We start from the raw sequence: 14,175 nt of genomic DNA, 5'->3' as shown, positions 1-14,175 counted from the left end.
TCAGTGCTTAATCCCCTGGGAAAGAATTGAGCACACAGTGCTCAATGAATCAAAACCGGTGGAAGAGGTGATATCTTTTATTAGACCCAGAAGCCTTGGACTCTCAGACCAGCAGAGACTCCCTAGGTATGATGAAGGGTGAAAGCTCACTAACAACTTTTTTCCCCACCTACTCAGCTGGTCTAAAAAAGAACCTGCCTGCCATTAGACCAAGTCAGGTATCCAGGTTGTAGCCATATTGGTCTAGAGGAAAAAGCAATCGGGTCTCATGGACAGAGGTGATATCTTTTATTAGACAAAGAATTTTTTTTGCAATCATCAATTGCAAGCTTTCTGGCACGAAATGCGAGTGTGCCTCAAAAACTTACAAAGTGAGTTTGCAATTGCAAGCTTTTGGGCACGCTTGCTTTGCAATTGTAAACTTACTTTGTAAGCTTTCAGGCCCACTCACATTTTGTGCCCAAAAGCTTGCAATTGCAAAGTGAGTGGGCCTACAAGCTTGCAAGAAATTATTTTGCAAAAATCCTGTTGGTTTAATAAAAGATACCACCTGTGTCCACGAGCCCCAGTTGCATTAGACTGACAAAACATTTGCAAACAACATTAGTTGATTGATTTGCAAGCTTTTGGGTGTGCACATCCTTCATCAGGCATAGGGGAAAGCAGTTCTTGTCAAACTTCTAGGCTTGGGCACCTGTGTTTAGAGCAGGGGTGGACAATTATTTCGGGCAAAGGGCTGCTTACTGAGTTTCAGCAAGCCACGGATGGCTACACAACAGGCAGCCAGGTGCAAATAATTTTTTTTTTTTTTTTTTTTTTTAATTGTAGGGGCCCCCATGGGTCGCATTTTTGCCCACCCCGGTTTAGATGCTAACTCCTTTGAGGCTATAGATGTCAAAGCCTGCAGGTTGGTGGATTCCCACCCCCCAGCAAACTTTCCCCTTTCCTGCTGCTGGCACTTGGCAGAGCTGCCGCAGAAGGGAGGTTGCAGCAACTCAGGGAACACCCACTCTCCCCTCCCTCCCCCAGCACATGCGCACTACCTGCCCACCCTGGCGCTCCCGCGCATGCGCCCCCGCGGGCCCGTCTCGCGCCTGCGCCGTGGCGCCAGTGAGGCGGGGGCCGTGGCGGCCGGCGGCAAAATGGCGGCGGCGGCGGCGCTGGCAGCGGATGGCGCCTCAGGGGCGCTGCCGCCCGGCAGTCCCTCGGCGGCGGGCGGCGCGGCGGCGGGGCCCGGCTCCTGGAGCCGCTCCTTGGACCGCGCCCTGGAGGAGGCGGCGGCCAGCGGGGCGCTCAGCCTGAGCGGCAGGAAGCTGCGGGACTACCCGCGGGGCAGCGCCGCTAATCACGACCTCAGCGACACCACCCAGGCCGGTGAGCACCGGGGGGCCGCCCGAGTCGTGTGGTGCCCCCCCACCCCCCCGGGTTAGCTGTGGAGAGCGGGTCTGTGCGGATAGGAACGAGGGTCCTGGGCGGGGAGACCCCCAAAATCCCCCTCGGGGCCATGCTGGGGGTGCCCCCCCCCGGTCATGTTGAGGGGAGCAGGTCTTTCCTATGGGAACGAGGGTCCTGTCTGGGGAGATTGCTGCATCTATTACCCCAAAACCCCGCTCTCGGCGTCATACCGGGTGTCTTAATTGAGGAGAGCATGTCTTTCCTATGGGAACGAGGGTCTTATTTGGATGAGATCGGGATTTTAGGGTAATAGATGCACGGATCTCCCCAGCTATGATGCTCCGTCCCATGCAAAAGACTTGCTCTCCCCAATTAAGACCCTCAATATGTCTGCGAGCGGGGTTTTAGGGTAATATACGCACCGCTCACAGGGTCCTAGTTGGGGAGAGGATGTTTGGGGGCCTGTATTACCCTAAAACCCCACTCTCGGGGTCAGATGGAGGGTCTTCGTTGGGGAGAGTAGGTCTTTCCTATGGGAAGGAGGGTCTTAGTTGGGGAGATTGCTGCATATATTACCGTAAAACCCCGTTTTCGGGGTGATATTCTCCCCTTCAAGGTGTATCACTTGCGTACGGGGTGAACAGGTGCGCTCGAGCCCACCCGGCTCAATGCTTCCCCCCACCGGAAACCTCCACAGATATAAAAAAAGAAATAGGGAGGACCCGCAAGCATAGAAATCCTAGGCAGACGCCGTTCTTTGGGTAAATCTGAGATCTTTTGTTAAACCAACTCGGATAGTTAGAAAAATTCTTCTTTGCAAGCTTTCGGGCACAAACACCCTTCAGGCCGAGGACGGTGTTTGTGCCCGAAAGCTGGCAAAGAAGAATTTTTCCCACTATTTCAGTTGGTCTAATAAAAGATATCGGATTTACCCAAAGAGCCTCATCTGCCTGTGTCCTTGGACCAACACGGCTGCAGCCAACAGCCCTAGAAATCCTACAGACGTCGCATCTAGTCCAGCTCCCGTTTCTGTAACAGTTTGTAAAATGTGTGCAAAATGTGAGGTTTGGGGTTTATTCATGCATTATAGAGGGAATTTCCCCCACGTTGGTTTTTATCTTATCCGACAAGGGTCTTCTGCAGAGCAGCAGTGGCGTGTTGAAATAGGGAACAGGTCTTCCCTGTGGGAATGAGGGTCTTGGCTGGGGAGAGGATATTAGTGCATTTATGGGGGGGAACCCCACTTTCTGGGTAATATTCTCCCCTTCAAGATGTATAGCTTCTGTGGAGCCAAGTGCACCTAATGTTTTAACCCACTTGGCTGAATACCCCCCCACACACTCCGCCAAACCCCTGTGGATGCAAAAAAGAAACAAGGAGTACGTGAATGCATGGAGAGTTCATAGAAATCACAGAGAAGTCGGGCTGGAAGAGACCTCCAGAGGGTCCTCTAGGCCGACCCCCCACTCCATCATACTTTGCGAAGTGCCTCTAGATTTTGTCTGCAATATGAAGATATAATCTGACTGAATAGTTAGTTGGCCTGTGCGTGTGTGTGCACGCGTGTGCAAATGAGTAATGCAGGTGTTTTAAAAAAAATCTGGGAAATGTTTTTCTTGTATTGTTTTTTTGTTGTAGTCTCAAGTAATTTGTCAGAATTCTTGTTTCCAAGAAGATTCCCATTTATTGCGGTAAATATTTGCATTGTATTTGTTCAAGAACCATTCAATGGTAATAAGCAGTAGTGAATGCTATATGCACTCCATTCATTAGCATAACAATGAACCTTGGAAAACACTGTAGCTGTTTCTAAATTGTAAAAGAGAAAGCTGTGCTTATCCCTGCAAAACTATGTTTAAAGCTTCATTGGAGAATAGGTAATTTTATCTTGCATCTCATTCTCTTTTTAGTGGAGCCAGTTATATGGTTTCTTTCCATAGTTAAGTCTTTGCCGACTGCTCTTAACATCTACATTCCTTATACATTTATTTCAACTTCTCTCCTTTCTTATGTCTTTATTTTGGGTGAAACTTCATGCTTCTGTACAGTCTCGTAGCATTGTATTATTTACACACACACGTGTGCATACTTAGACACACCCCTAAGCAATATAATTTTACTGGTATAAAACCTGTAGATCAGGCCTAAGTCTTCACAGAATCTGGCCTCGATTGTAAGCACCAGCATGACAAGTGAACTAAAAATATGGGTTATAGATCAGTAGGCGGATTAAAGTATATAGATGTCAGATGTAAGGTCAAGTTTAAGTTTACTTGGATGATTTGTGCAGTGCTTTGGAATCCGTATTTGTATATGGTGACTAAGTGGCAGCCATAAGTATGTTCATTTTAACTACTGTTACACTTGGTGAAATGCAACAGTCTGTGAAAACGTAATTGCTTGTATGCATTCATTCTTCAAAGTCCTATTAATCCTGTTGCCTAACCCTGTTAATTAGAATGATTGATGCAGTTTGCATAAAGTTGTTAACACGTTACATTTCGCAGTTGTGTTCATGGGTTGAGCCAAATGTTCTAGCAGTTTTACACTGGTAAAAATCATCATGGCATTTGCTGTGCTAAGTCTTACACTAAAAAAAAAAATCATTTTGATACAATAGGTTTCTATATTTCACTTGCTTTACTGGTTTCTAGTAGCTCCTGGACCAGCAATGGTCAGGCAGCTAGTGTATCATTTCCTAATATCTGAAAGTAAACCACAAATGGATGTGGTAATGGATGTGATGACACAGAAGTGCTTTGGTTAGGTTTCCAAACTTCTGCATATTAAAATTCAACATAAGATAAAGCTATTTTAAAACTACAGCCTTATCTTATTGTTCACTACAACATGCTAATAACTTTCCAAAACAGGATGTAGTTCTGCACTACAGTATTGCCCTGCTTCTTTCTCATTGGCAGTCTGAGAGGTTTCTAAGAGCGGAAATGGATAGCAGATTTTATATTTACTTGTAAACAGTGAAAGATTTATACTTTAAGATGCTGACTATGCTACTTCTATACCAAATAGCATAGTCTTTTACCGATCATCTGTGAAATGCCATCTGACTCTGGAAGTAGTTATTGAGTCGTGTACAAGTTATATGCGTAAGAATACCACTGATCAGAGATGAATGTATAATCTTGCTAATTTATAAAATGTCCCAATTTTTGTATGATATTAGCAAAACTCAGTTCAGCAAGATGCCTGTCCCAGAGGTCTAAAGCCCTGAGTCTATGCAGCATTGGGGCCTCCTTTAAATGGATTAATTTCATATGAGTAAAGACTGAAATGCAGAGGCTAACAAAGCTGTACTCAGTGTAGGAGTGATAGGAGATTGAGTAAGGTGGATTTTGAGGAGATATTTGGAGAAGGAAGACTTCTGGGATAGGGGGAGGAACAAGTTGCCTGTACATGTGCTAAGCCAAGCACATAACGCACATGATTTCAGAGTGAATGCAAACTATACCATCTCATATACTTAACTGCGTGGAGACTTCAGAATATAAATTGTCTTAGACACTCTTTATGTTGAGACTTAAAACAGTGACAAAAAGCTGTTTACAGGGATTAATCTAGTTTGCATCAAGAGGAAACCTTTCGCTGCCTGTTACTTAAATGTATAAAGCATGCCTATTGCCTAAATCTCTAGGCTGGTTTCATTATCTAGACCCTCCAAGCTTGAATTTTGAGGCTGAGTAATTAGAAAAAGCTTGCAATAGAATGCTCATTAGAGTAAATGAATACACTGAAGTGTGTTTAAACTTGGGAATAACTAGTGTTTTCTGTTTACCTGCGGACATTGAGAGAACTTGTAGAGAATAGATGCTGATCATGCATGCACCCACCTTATTCCCTCTCTGCCTGTCTTCTCTGTGCACAGCACTGTCTCATCCTGGGTAGGTTTGTTGCTGTTAGTACTAAAAACCCTCCCGCAGGTGTGTCTGAGTTCCCTTCACAGCAGTGTGGTAGTGAATTGTTATACTAGTTTACATGGTGCATAACTAGCTTTACCCTGCTTTTGACCAGTAGCACGTCTTGCCTCATGTAAGTCAGTGATTCAACCATGGTGCTGTGGTACCCTGTAATCTCTTAAGATTAGGGTGGCCGTATTATTTTTAAGAAACTCCAGGATGCTGTCCCCCCGCCCCGGGCTTTTCCCACCAAGTCCCTAGCCTGCATGTCTGGCCTGGCTCCTCCTGAGTGGCTGGGCTGGGCACTGCTCATGCTGCCAGGGGTCAACTGGGGCAGAGTAGGAGGGAGAGTGCAGCTGTGAGCATGGGCAGCTCACAATTGTGTATGCATGGCACCCGCCTGACAACAGCATCCTGGGCAGTTGCCCATGTCGCCCACCCCTAAGGCTGGCACAGTGCAGCAGACAAGTTCACCCTGCTGAATTCTCTTCTCAGAGTTTTTCTAACAGTGTTAGGGAACTCTCTCGGCCATTGCTCAGAGGGAGCCAGGCTGGGTACACGTGGGTGGGGTGGTGCCTGCTTCAGCAGTGCCCACCTGCCTGCTTCACCATATTGCTCTGCCTTCCTGCCAGACTGTGCCCCACATGCCCCTGTCCACCTGCCTCTGCCTGCAGCAACACCACTGACTTGGGGGAAGGGGGGAGCAGTGTCAGGCATGTGCGGGCAGCAACAGTGGTACCAGCCCACCTGCCTTCCTGGCACATCATGCCACTCTGTCTCCCCACTGGACTGCACCCCAGTGATTCCAGGACTTTTGTTTGAATTTTTGCTGACCAGCCTGGACACTGGGAAGGCCTACGAAATCCGGGACTGTCTTGGCCAAACCAGGACATAGGGTCACTCCACTTAAGGTCTTTTCGAGGTTGCTGCAGGATACAGCACAATGTTAGCACCCAGAAGTTTCACATAGGAGTCTGTAGTATTTTATAGTTATTAAGGGCTGGAAGGGACCTTACAGATCATTGGGTCCAGCCCCTCTGCACGTGGGCAGGAAAGACTGCTGGGATCAAATGGTCCCAGCAAGAGCTCATAAAGCCTCCGCACTGAAGATCATTGAATTTTAAAGCAGGGGATGGGGGAAAGAGACAGAATATCACATAGAGAAGTAGGGCTGGAAGGGATCTCCATAGATCACCTAGTCCAACCCCCTGCTGAGGCAGGATCATCCCTATCCAAACCATCCCAGACAAACCCATCATCTAACCTCTTAGTAAAACTACCATCAATCCTGACATAGCAGAGACATTACACCCAAAGCTGTCACAGGGGAACTATAGCAGCTGACATCCTGTTTCTATCAAAGGGTGTTAATATACATTCAAGAGATCTCAGGTAGAGGGCCACTTCCCCCACTAGAGGAAGGCAAAAACCCACCCTGACCAATTCCGTTCTCAACGGGGCCAGCCAGGCACAAACCCCAGCAACGCAGCAGCATGTGCAAAACCCTGCACGGACGGAAACGCAGAGCCACGATTCGTCTTTAAAACACTCCGACCTGTTGTGGGCTTTATGAGTTCTTTGCAACAGAAGAATTGCTGTATTTTTTTTTTCCATAGTGAAACAATGAGTGAAAACTAACAGCTGGCATTTTCTGAGGGGTGTCTTGAATCTAAAAAGGCTGAGAACCACCAGTCTAAATCAAGACTATAGATTCTTATCCCCTTACCTGGATTGGCTTTTATAACCTCTCTGTCCTTCCATGGGTTAACTGCTTTTTTTCTTGCTCCTACCCACCTTGGTTCTCTCTGCAGTGCCCCCTTCTTTTTCCTTCTCCCTGTGCTACACTCTGTCTTCTAATCTCTGCTTTCTATTTAGAAACTGCTTCTCTCAGTCTTCACAGCACCCAGGGAAGTAAGCCCTATGCTTACAAAAGCTTATGCTATACATATCTGGTTTAGTTTGTACAAATCTACCCTGCCTTCTATCCCATGTTACCAGTCATCCACCTTTTTATTAAAGCCAGAGAGAGTATTAACCTCTGCAAGGAACTACTTCCTTGACCAGTGGGTCTCAGTTGCCTTAGACTTCAGGCTCCCATCATTCAACTCAAGACATCCCTTGAAAAAATGCTACCTTAGTTTTCACTTGTTTCTGACTTTGGACAACTAATACAGCAATTCTTTTGTTGCAAAGAACTTGGAGAGACCACAACAGGTAAGAGTGTTGTTAACCCTGTAAACTTATGTTTGAAATCTCTGGGTTTATCTTGTGAATCATGTTTGCACACCCACAGTGCTAACATTGCACAGCACCTGGTAGCACCTTTTAAATGATTGCAAGGCACCCTGCTTGATTTATACCATACTTAACACTTGTTGTCTGAGAGAGCTACTCTGAGGTCAGTGATGGAATATTGAGGAGGTTAAATTGTTCTGCCATAGGCTTGTGTGCCTTTCTGGAATTAATGTCAGATTGGTGTTCACCCCTTCTTACATGTAGGGATTGCCCTGCCTGTCCAGTGTAGACAGCAGAGGGGCACTGTAAGCAGGTGATAGCAGATATGATGTTGGTAGATATGCAGGCAAATGAGCCTTGGATGTTCTAATCCATGCTGTTTTGTCCAGTGATGATGCAGTCTGTGTTGATGAGGGCACACAGCTGGCATCTGCATCTGGAGCAAGGTCTGGTGCCTTGGTGGAAGTAGTAGTTGGGTAGTGTGTTGCTGGAGAGATGCCACCTGAGGTTGGGGGCAGTCTGTGATCTGGGGCAGTCTTGGTCACATTTACTTACAAGAATGATGGAATAGTGACAATAGACAAACCACATACAGAGAAAAAAGGGCGCAACTTTCAGTCCAGGTTTCATAGATTTTGGAATGAACCACAATTACAAACCTCCACTGATTAATACTGTAATGTGCAAACTCCTGCCTTACAGAGCAAGGACCATCTCTCCTATTCTGTTCAAAACGTCCCCTAATTAGCATCATCTCCATTTATCTTGGTCAAGTTTCTGGCAGTATATGCTCATCCAAATCCTGTTCTCAAGCAGGGAGATAGCAAGGATGATAGACTCTGGGTTAGATGGGAAGGAAATGTAGTTGTGTTTTGTCAGGATTGATCACACCACAGCTTACATTACTGTGTTCACTTTCCTAGTGTCCTCTCACACTTTCCACAGTTGTCCACATCACTCTGTAGGAAAAGGTCAGGATACCAGAGTGATTTCATTGGCACTACCATCTCTGTTTTTCCCTAGGATTCAACTAAGGGGAAAAGGACCAGTACCATATCTAGTTCAGAAACAAGGTTGATAGTGACCAAAGATGTCAGGAATCTAAAAACCATACTCTGTTTCCGCCCACTCACTTAGTCTTTTGCCAGCAATGTGTGCTTCTCCATGTTTTCTTGACTAGAAAAAAAAAAATCTAGTCAAGTGTACAGTAAAATCTGTCCAGAGTCGGCACCACTCCTAGGCACTAATTAACTGCAAACACTGAGAAGGATTAATTCATGTGGCTGGCTTTGTTCTGCAGAATAGGGTGTCTTCAGTGTTTTCATCAGTTGCTAACAATACAGTTGTGATAATCTAACGAAATATAAACTGATTTGAGAAATACAGTGTGACTCAGAGAGCTGGGAAATGTTGGCACAAATATTTATATTTAAAGCCACAAAATCAGGCTTACCTTTCCTAAGCTGAAATAATTATTTGAATAAAGTTGTTTTGGCTTATTATATTTTGAACATTATTTCATGATGCTTCTCAACTGAGCTTGGACTTGGAAGAACTCTGGTGCTTTTTCAAAATCCAAGTAGCTGGATATTTTTGCTAAAATAAGAAGGGTTACTGACCTTTTCAGTTGTCATCTTTGGGCTCCAGAATCAACAGCCCAGGGACATTCGTATTAGTTCAGTGCTCAATATTATATTATTTGTCAACGATTGATCTTTGGCAGATTTGCTGATGGCCACATTCTTTTACAGTTTGTAGGTTTTGGATTTACAGGCTTGTGAGCTTTTCATTTGAAGTGTGCCTCATTGAGCTGAGAGTTTCATCCCGTGGCATTTTACTGATGATGGACTTGGTTCCATGTAATCCTATTTAGTTAAATAAATTGTCTTCATACTTATGTTTTATGTTTAGATTTGGACTCCCATTGGTGTAGTTATTTGTTCAATGAAAGAAGACAGCAGTAAATAATCAAAGTTGTACAGCAAACATGAATTATATTACATACATTAAAAATAACTGTACCATGAGAGTTAGCAGTAAAGCTGTAACACAGTTCAGGGACTCCTCTCTTTTATTAATTAATCAGACTGGGATCTCAGTTTATATCGGCCAGAGCACTTGAATGAATTGCAGTTGTGTATTTAGCTGAAGATCATGGGTTATATATGATGTATTCTCTTTATCCATTGGAGTCCATACCTCTTTAACAAAGGGGGAAGTTTATGTTCTTTTATGCCACAAATGGGTCTTGTGGGGATACATGTTGAAAAACCTAGGATTATTTAGGCTGGAGAAGACAAGTTTGAGGGGGAAGGATCTGATGACAGTCTTCAGTTACCTGAAGCATGGTGATAAAGAGGATGGTGATGGGCTATTCTCTGTGGTGGCAGGGGACAGGACAAGGAGCAACTGTCTGACACTGCAGTAAGAGAAATTTGGGTTGCATATTAGGAAGAACTTTCTCATTCTGAGGATGGTTAAACATTGGAACTACCCAGAGAGTTTGTGACATCTCCATCTATGCAAGTTTTTAAAGGCAGGTTGGACAAACACTTGGTTGGAATGGTTAAAAGTCGAAGTTGATCCTGCTTTGAGCAAGGGGTTGGACTAAATGACCTCTTGAGGTCCCTGCCAGCCCGCTTTTACTAGGATTCTATAATTTTCATATATAGTTTTTAGAAGTTAATGTATTGATTTAGCTCTCTAAATTATCGGTAGGGGTCTACTTAAGTCATGGTGAGACAAAGCTATTTTCGCAGCTTGGTCGTGGCACAAAGAGTTGATTTTTTTTATTTTTTTTTTGCGGGCATTTCCCAGCCACCCTGCTTCTCACTATAGATTGGCAGAGAGGCGTGTACCATATAATGTAATAGGAAATTCCAAGGAAAGTAAATTATATAATTTATCATATTATTTTAAATCTAAATAATAGATTTAAATTTAGTATAAATAGAAGTTTATATACATATGAATTGTAACTTATATCCTCATAATTTATTATTATATGTAGCATTCTACAGAAAGTTTAGAAATATTAATTGTAATCCTCTTCTGTGGCTGTAGGGCTTGAGTGTTAACCTGGTAATAAAAAGGTTGGAAGTTCAAGTCTGGTTGTGAGCAAGTGATCTTCAGTCTGTTTTCACAGATATTTGGCTGGGGTGATCTGACCCTGGCATCCATTTCTGCCCGGTACAGGGGGTCAAATCTGATTATCTGTTTAGGTGCCTTCTGACCCTAAGCACTGTGATACTATGAATTATTGCTAACCTTAATAGAAACGTTTTCACTTCACTGCAAAAACTGCAAAACTACGAATTAAGTAGCCCCCTAATTATGGGTGTCCAAAAAAGAGATGTAAGGGCAAAATCTGTAGCTTTTTTTAATGCAGTAGTTTTGCATAACATAAGCTAGTATTTAGGGGTGCACCATTAAGAGATTTTTTGAGCTGATACTGATGGGCAATTTTTAAGGAGCCATATTGGCCGATACTGATCCAATTCCAATATACAGCTGGGCAGCATGGAGAGCAGTGTCCGGCTGGTAAGTCTGTTGTGGGGGAGGGGGTGGGGGGAGGTGAGGTGTGTGGGGAGGAGCAGATCGAAGCTCCCGTGGTAAGGTAGGGAGTGTGGCAGAGGCAGGTGCTGCTCAGCTGGGGCAGGGCACGGGATAAAGCTGCAAGGGGGTGGCGGCAGCTCCCACCACTAGATGCGCCCTGTGGAGAGTATGTGTCCCTGGATCTGTGTGGGGCAGGGGCAGGTTGCCTCTGCGGGCTGGGGCCAGGATGGCATCGAGCTCTTCCCGGTGGGGGCTGGGCCAAACTGTGCTCAGGGTAGGCGGTGGCAGCTTTGGGAGAGGGGCTACAGGGAGGACTGCAGCCACTCCAGAATTTGCTGTAGCCCCGCCATAGTCCTGCTCCCAGGGCCACTGCCTGGCCCAGGCCCGCCCCCACCAGGAAGAACTTGGCACTGTTTTGGCCCCCTCCCGCGCGAATCCAGGGGCACACGCCCCCAATGCCCTCCCGGGGTTCGACAGCTGCAGGAGCCTTCCCCCCCCCGCGCACCTCCTGGATGAACCACTCACAGCTCCATCCCATGCCCCACCCTGCCCCGGCTGAGCAGCACCTGCCTCAGCCCCACTCCCTTCCCCCACAACAGACTTACCAGCCAGATGCTGCTTTCCAAGCTGCCGGGCTGTGCTCCTGGCTGCATGCATGCTGCAGCTGTGCACACATCATTGGCCACATTAGGCAAAAAAAAGTTGAGTTGTTGGGTATGTGCAGCATAAATGCATACATATTACCCTGAAAGAACATTGTGATTGCAGAGTCGAGCACTCAAAAATTAGGATATGGTAGAATTAAGATTCCCTTTGTACGCTTTAATTCAGCTGCCTTGTGTTTATACATTGGAAATGGTCTTTAATTACATATTATTTTACCCATGGGACCCCCTGCCTGATTCAGTCACAGGATGGATGGGGTTAGTTAATGAGCCACTATTAATTTTTTTCTCTCCTCATTGCTTAGTGAGCTGTGTAGCTGTAGGCCTTATTTATTGTGCGCTATTCAAGTCTTGTTCTGAGTACAGATTTATTCATTTTTTTTCCCCATGGGCTTTTTTGTGGCACTTATCCCTCCTCTAAGTGCTTCAAATGTTGATTTTCTCATCACCCTGTGAGGCAAAGGTGGCATTAGCTGCATTTTGCACATGGAAAGAGGAGTATATAAAGGTTCGAAGTGTCCTGTAATTTGGGGTGTCCAAATTTCATGCTGAGGGGCAATCAGCATGGGTTCATCAAAGGCAGGTCCTGCCTCACCAACCTGATTGCCTTTTATGACCAAGTAACTAAATCCTTGGATGATGGTGTCACCGTGGACGTAGTCTATCTAGACTTTAAGAAGGCCTTTGACACTGTCTCTCACCCCATCCTCATCAATAAATTAAGCGACTGTGGCACTGATGCCTGCACAGTTGGATGGGTAAAAAATTGGCTGATGGGGCGCACCCAGAGAGTAGTGGTGGACGGGTTGTACTCTACCGGGCGAGATGTGAGCCGTGGGGTACCACAGGGCTCAGTCCTCGGGCCTACACTGTTCAACATCTTCATCAGCGGCTTGGACGAGGGGGTGGAAAGCACATTGTCCAAGTTTGCTGATGACACTAAGTTGTGGGGTGAGGTGGACACACTTGAAGGGAGAGAGAGGCTGCAACTAGATTTAGACCAACTACAAAAGTCAGCAGATGAGAATAGGATGGGGTTCAACATAGGCAAATGCAGGGTGCTGCACCTGGGGAGAAGGAATCCACAGCACACATACAGGCTGGGGAGTTCCCCTCTTGAAAGCAGAGACGGAAAGGGATCTTGGAGTCATTGTTGACTCCAAGATGAACATGAGCCACCAATGCCAGACCGCAGCCAGCAAGGCCAGCCAGACCTTGTCATGCATCCAAAGGTGCATCTCAAGCCGGTCCAGAGAGGTGATCCTCCCCCTCTATGTGACTTTGGTGAGGCCGCGGTTGGAGTACTGCGTCCAGTACTAGGCGCTGCACTTCAAAAGGGATGTGACCAGCCTGGAGAGGATTCAGAGGAGGGCCACCCGCTTGGTGAGAGGGCAGCAGGACAGGCCCTACGAGGAGAGACTGGGGGACCTGAACCTGTTCAGCCTCGGCAAGAGGAGGCTGAGGGGGAACCTGGTGGCTACCTACAAGCTCATCGGGGGGATCAACAGCAAATAGGCAGAGCCCTTTTCTTCCCAGCACCACCTGGGGTGACAAGGAACAATGGTAATAAGCTGATGGAGAATAGGTTTAGGTTAGAGATCAGAAGGCAATGTTTTACAATTAGGGTGTCCAAAATCTGGAACCAACTTCCCAGGGAAGTGGTCCTTGTCCCTATCTTGGGCATATTCAAGAGGAGGTTGGATGATCACCTATCTGGGGTCTTGTGAACCCAGCATTCATTCCTGCCTGTGGCAGGGGTCAGGCTAGATGATCTGTTCAGATCCCTCCTGACCCTAGCTACTATGAAACTATGAATTCAAGCTGCCCAAGACCTGACCTTTAATAGTGCCGAGTATTATACACCATTTCATTTATTCAAAGTGCATCTCCCATTGATTTGAGCTGCACCCGTGATCATTCAGGACTTCCAGTAATCAAATTGCTGAGTTTCATATCAGGAAATGGAAAATGAGGAGCCCACTGTTTGACAGCCTCTGAAAACTTAGACTCAGTTTTTTTCTGTGAGATTACGTAGCACCTGTGTGGCACAGGTAGTCAGGAATCCAGTTCTCCAGGGCAGCACTCAGCTGCCTTGACATGAGATGGTCCTTTTCCTTCCTGCCATTTCCTGCCTCATCACTGATCAATCATTGGCACTTATTCTATCTCCATCAATGAATGAGGCAAGCAAGGCAAGAAACCAGCTGACATTAGCTACCACCCAACCCTGATTCATGCCCAGGACAGGTCTATCCTGTAGAGTGAATGAGGCAAGAATCTTGTGGAGAAAAGTAGTATGTGATTATACTAATTAAAAGAACGGATCATAAACCATAGGCACAAAGGGAAAGGAGTTTACGTACTCCAGCCTATGCTTCCAACCGTGGGTGTTTGATTTTGTATTCTTAATG

General features: G+C 45.9%; 1 protein-coding gene across 10 annotated transcripts in view; it reads left to right on the top strand.

Moving 5' to 3' along the window:
- The first annotated feature begins 1,052 nt into the window (after nucleotides 1–1,052).
- Nucleotides 1,053–14,175, top strand: part of LRCH3 (leucine rich repeats and calponin homology domain containing 3) — a 98,451-nt gene continuing 85,328 nt past the window's right edge. For all 10 annotated transcript variants that reach the window (XM_059731247.1, XM_059731246.1, XM_059731240.1 and 7 more), the window contains exon 1: nucleotides 1,053–1,374. In XM_059731247.1, the coding sequence (XP_059587230.1) occupies nucleotides 1,068–1,374 (307 nt within the window). In that variant the 5' untranslated portion in view covers nucleotides 1,053–1,067. The remainder of the gene's footprint in view (nucleotides 1,375–14,175) is intronic.

This window comes from Alligator mississippiensis, chromosome 7 (genome assembly GCF_030867095.1).
Source record: "Alligator mississippiensis isolate rAllMis1 chromosome 7, rAllMis1, whole genome shotgun sequence".
NCBI classification, from domain to species: domain Eukaryota; kingdom Metazoa; phylum Chordata; order Crocodylia; family Alligatoridae; genus Alligator; species Alligator mississippiensis.
The sequence above is the reverse complement of the archived record's forward strand: the minus strand, read 5'-3'. Positions and strand labels throughout refer to the sequence as shown.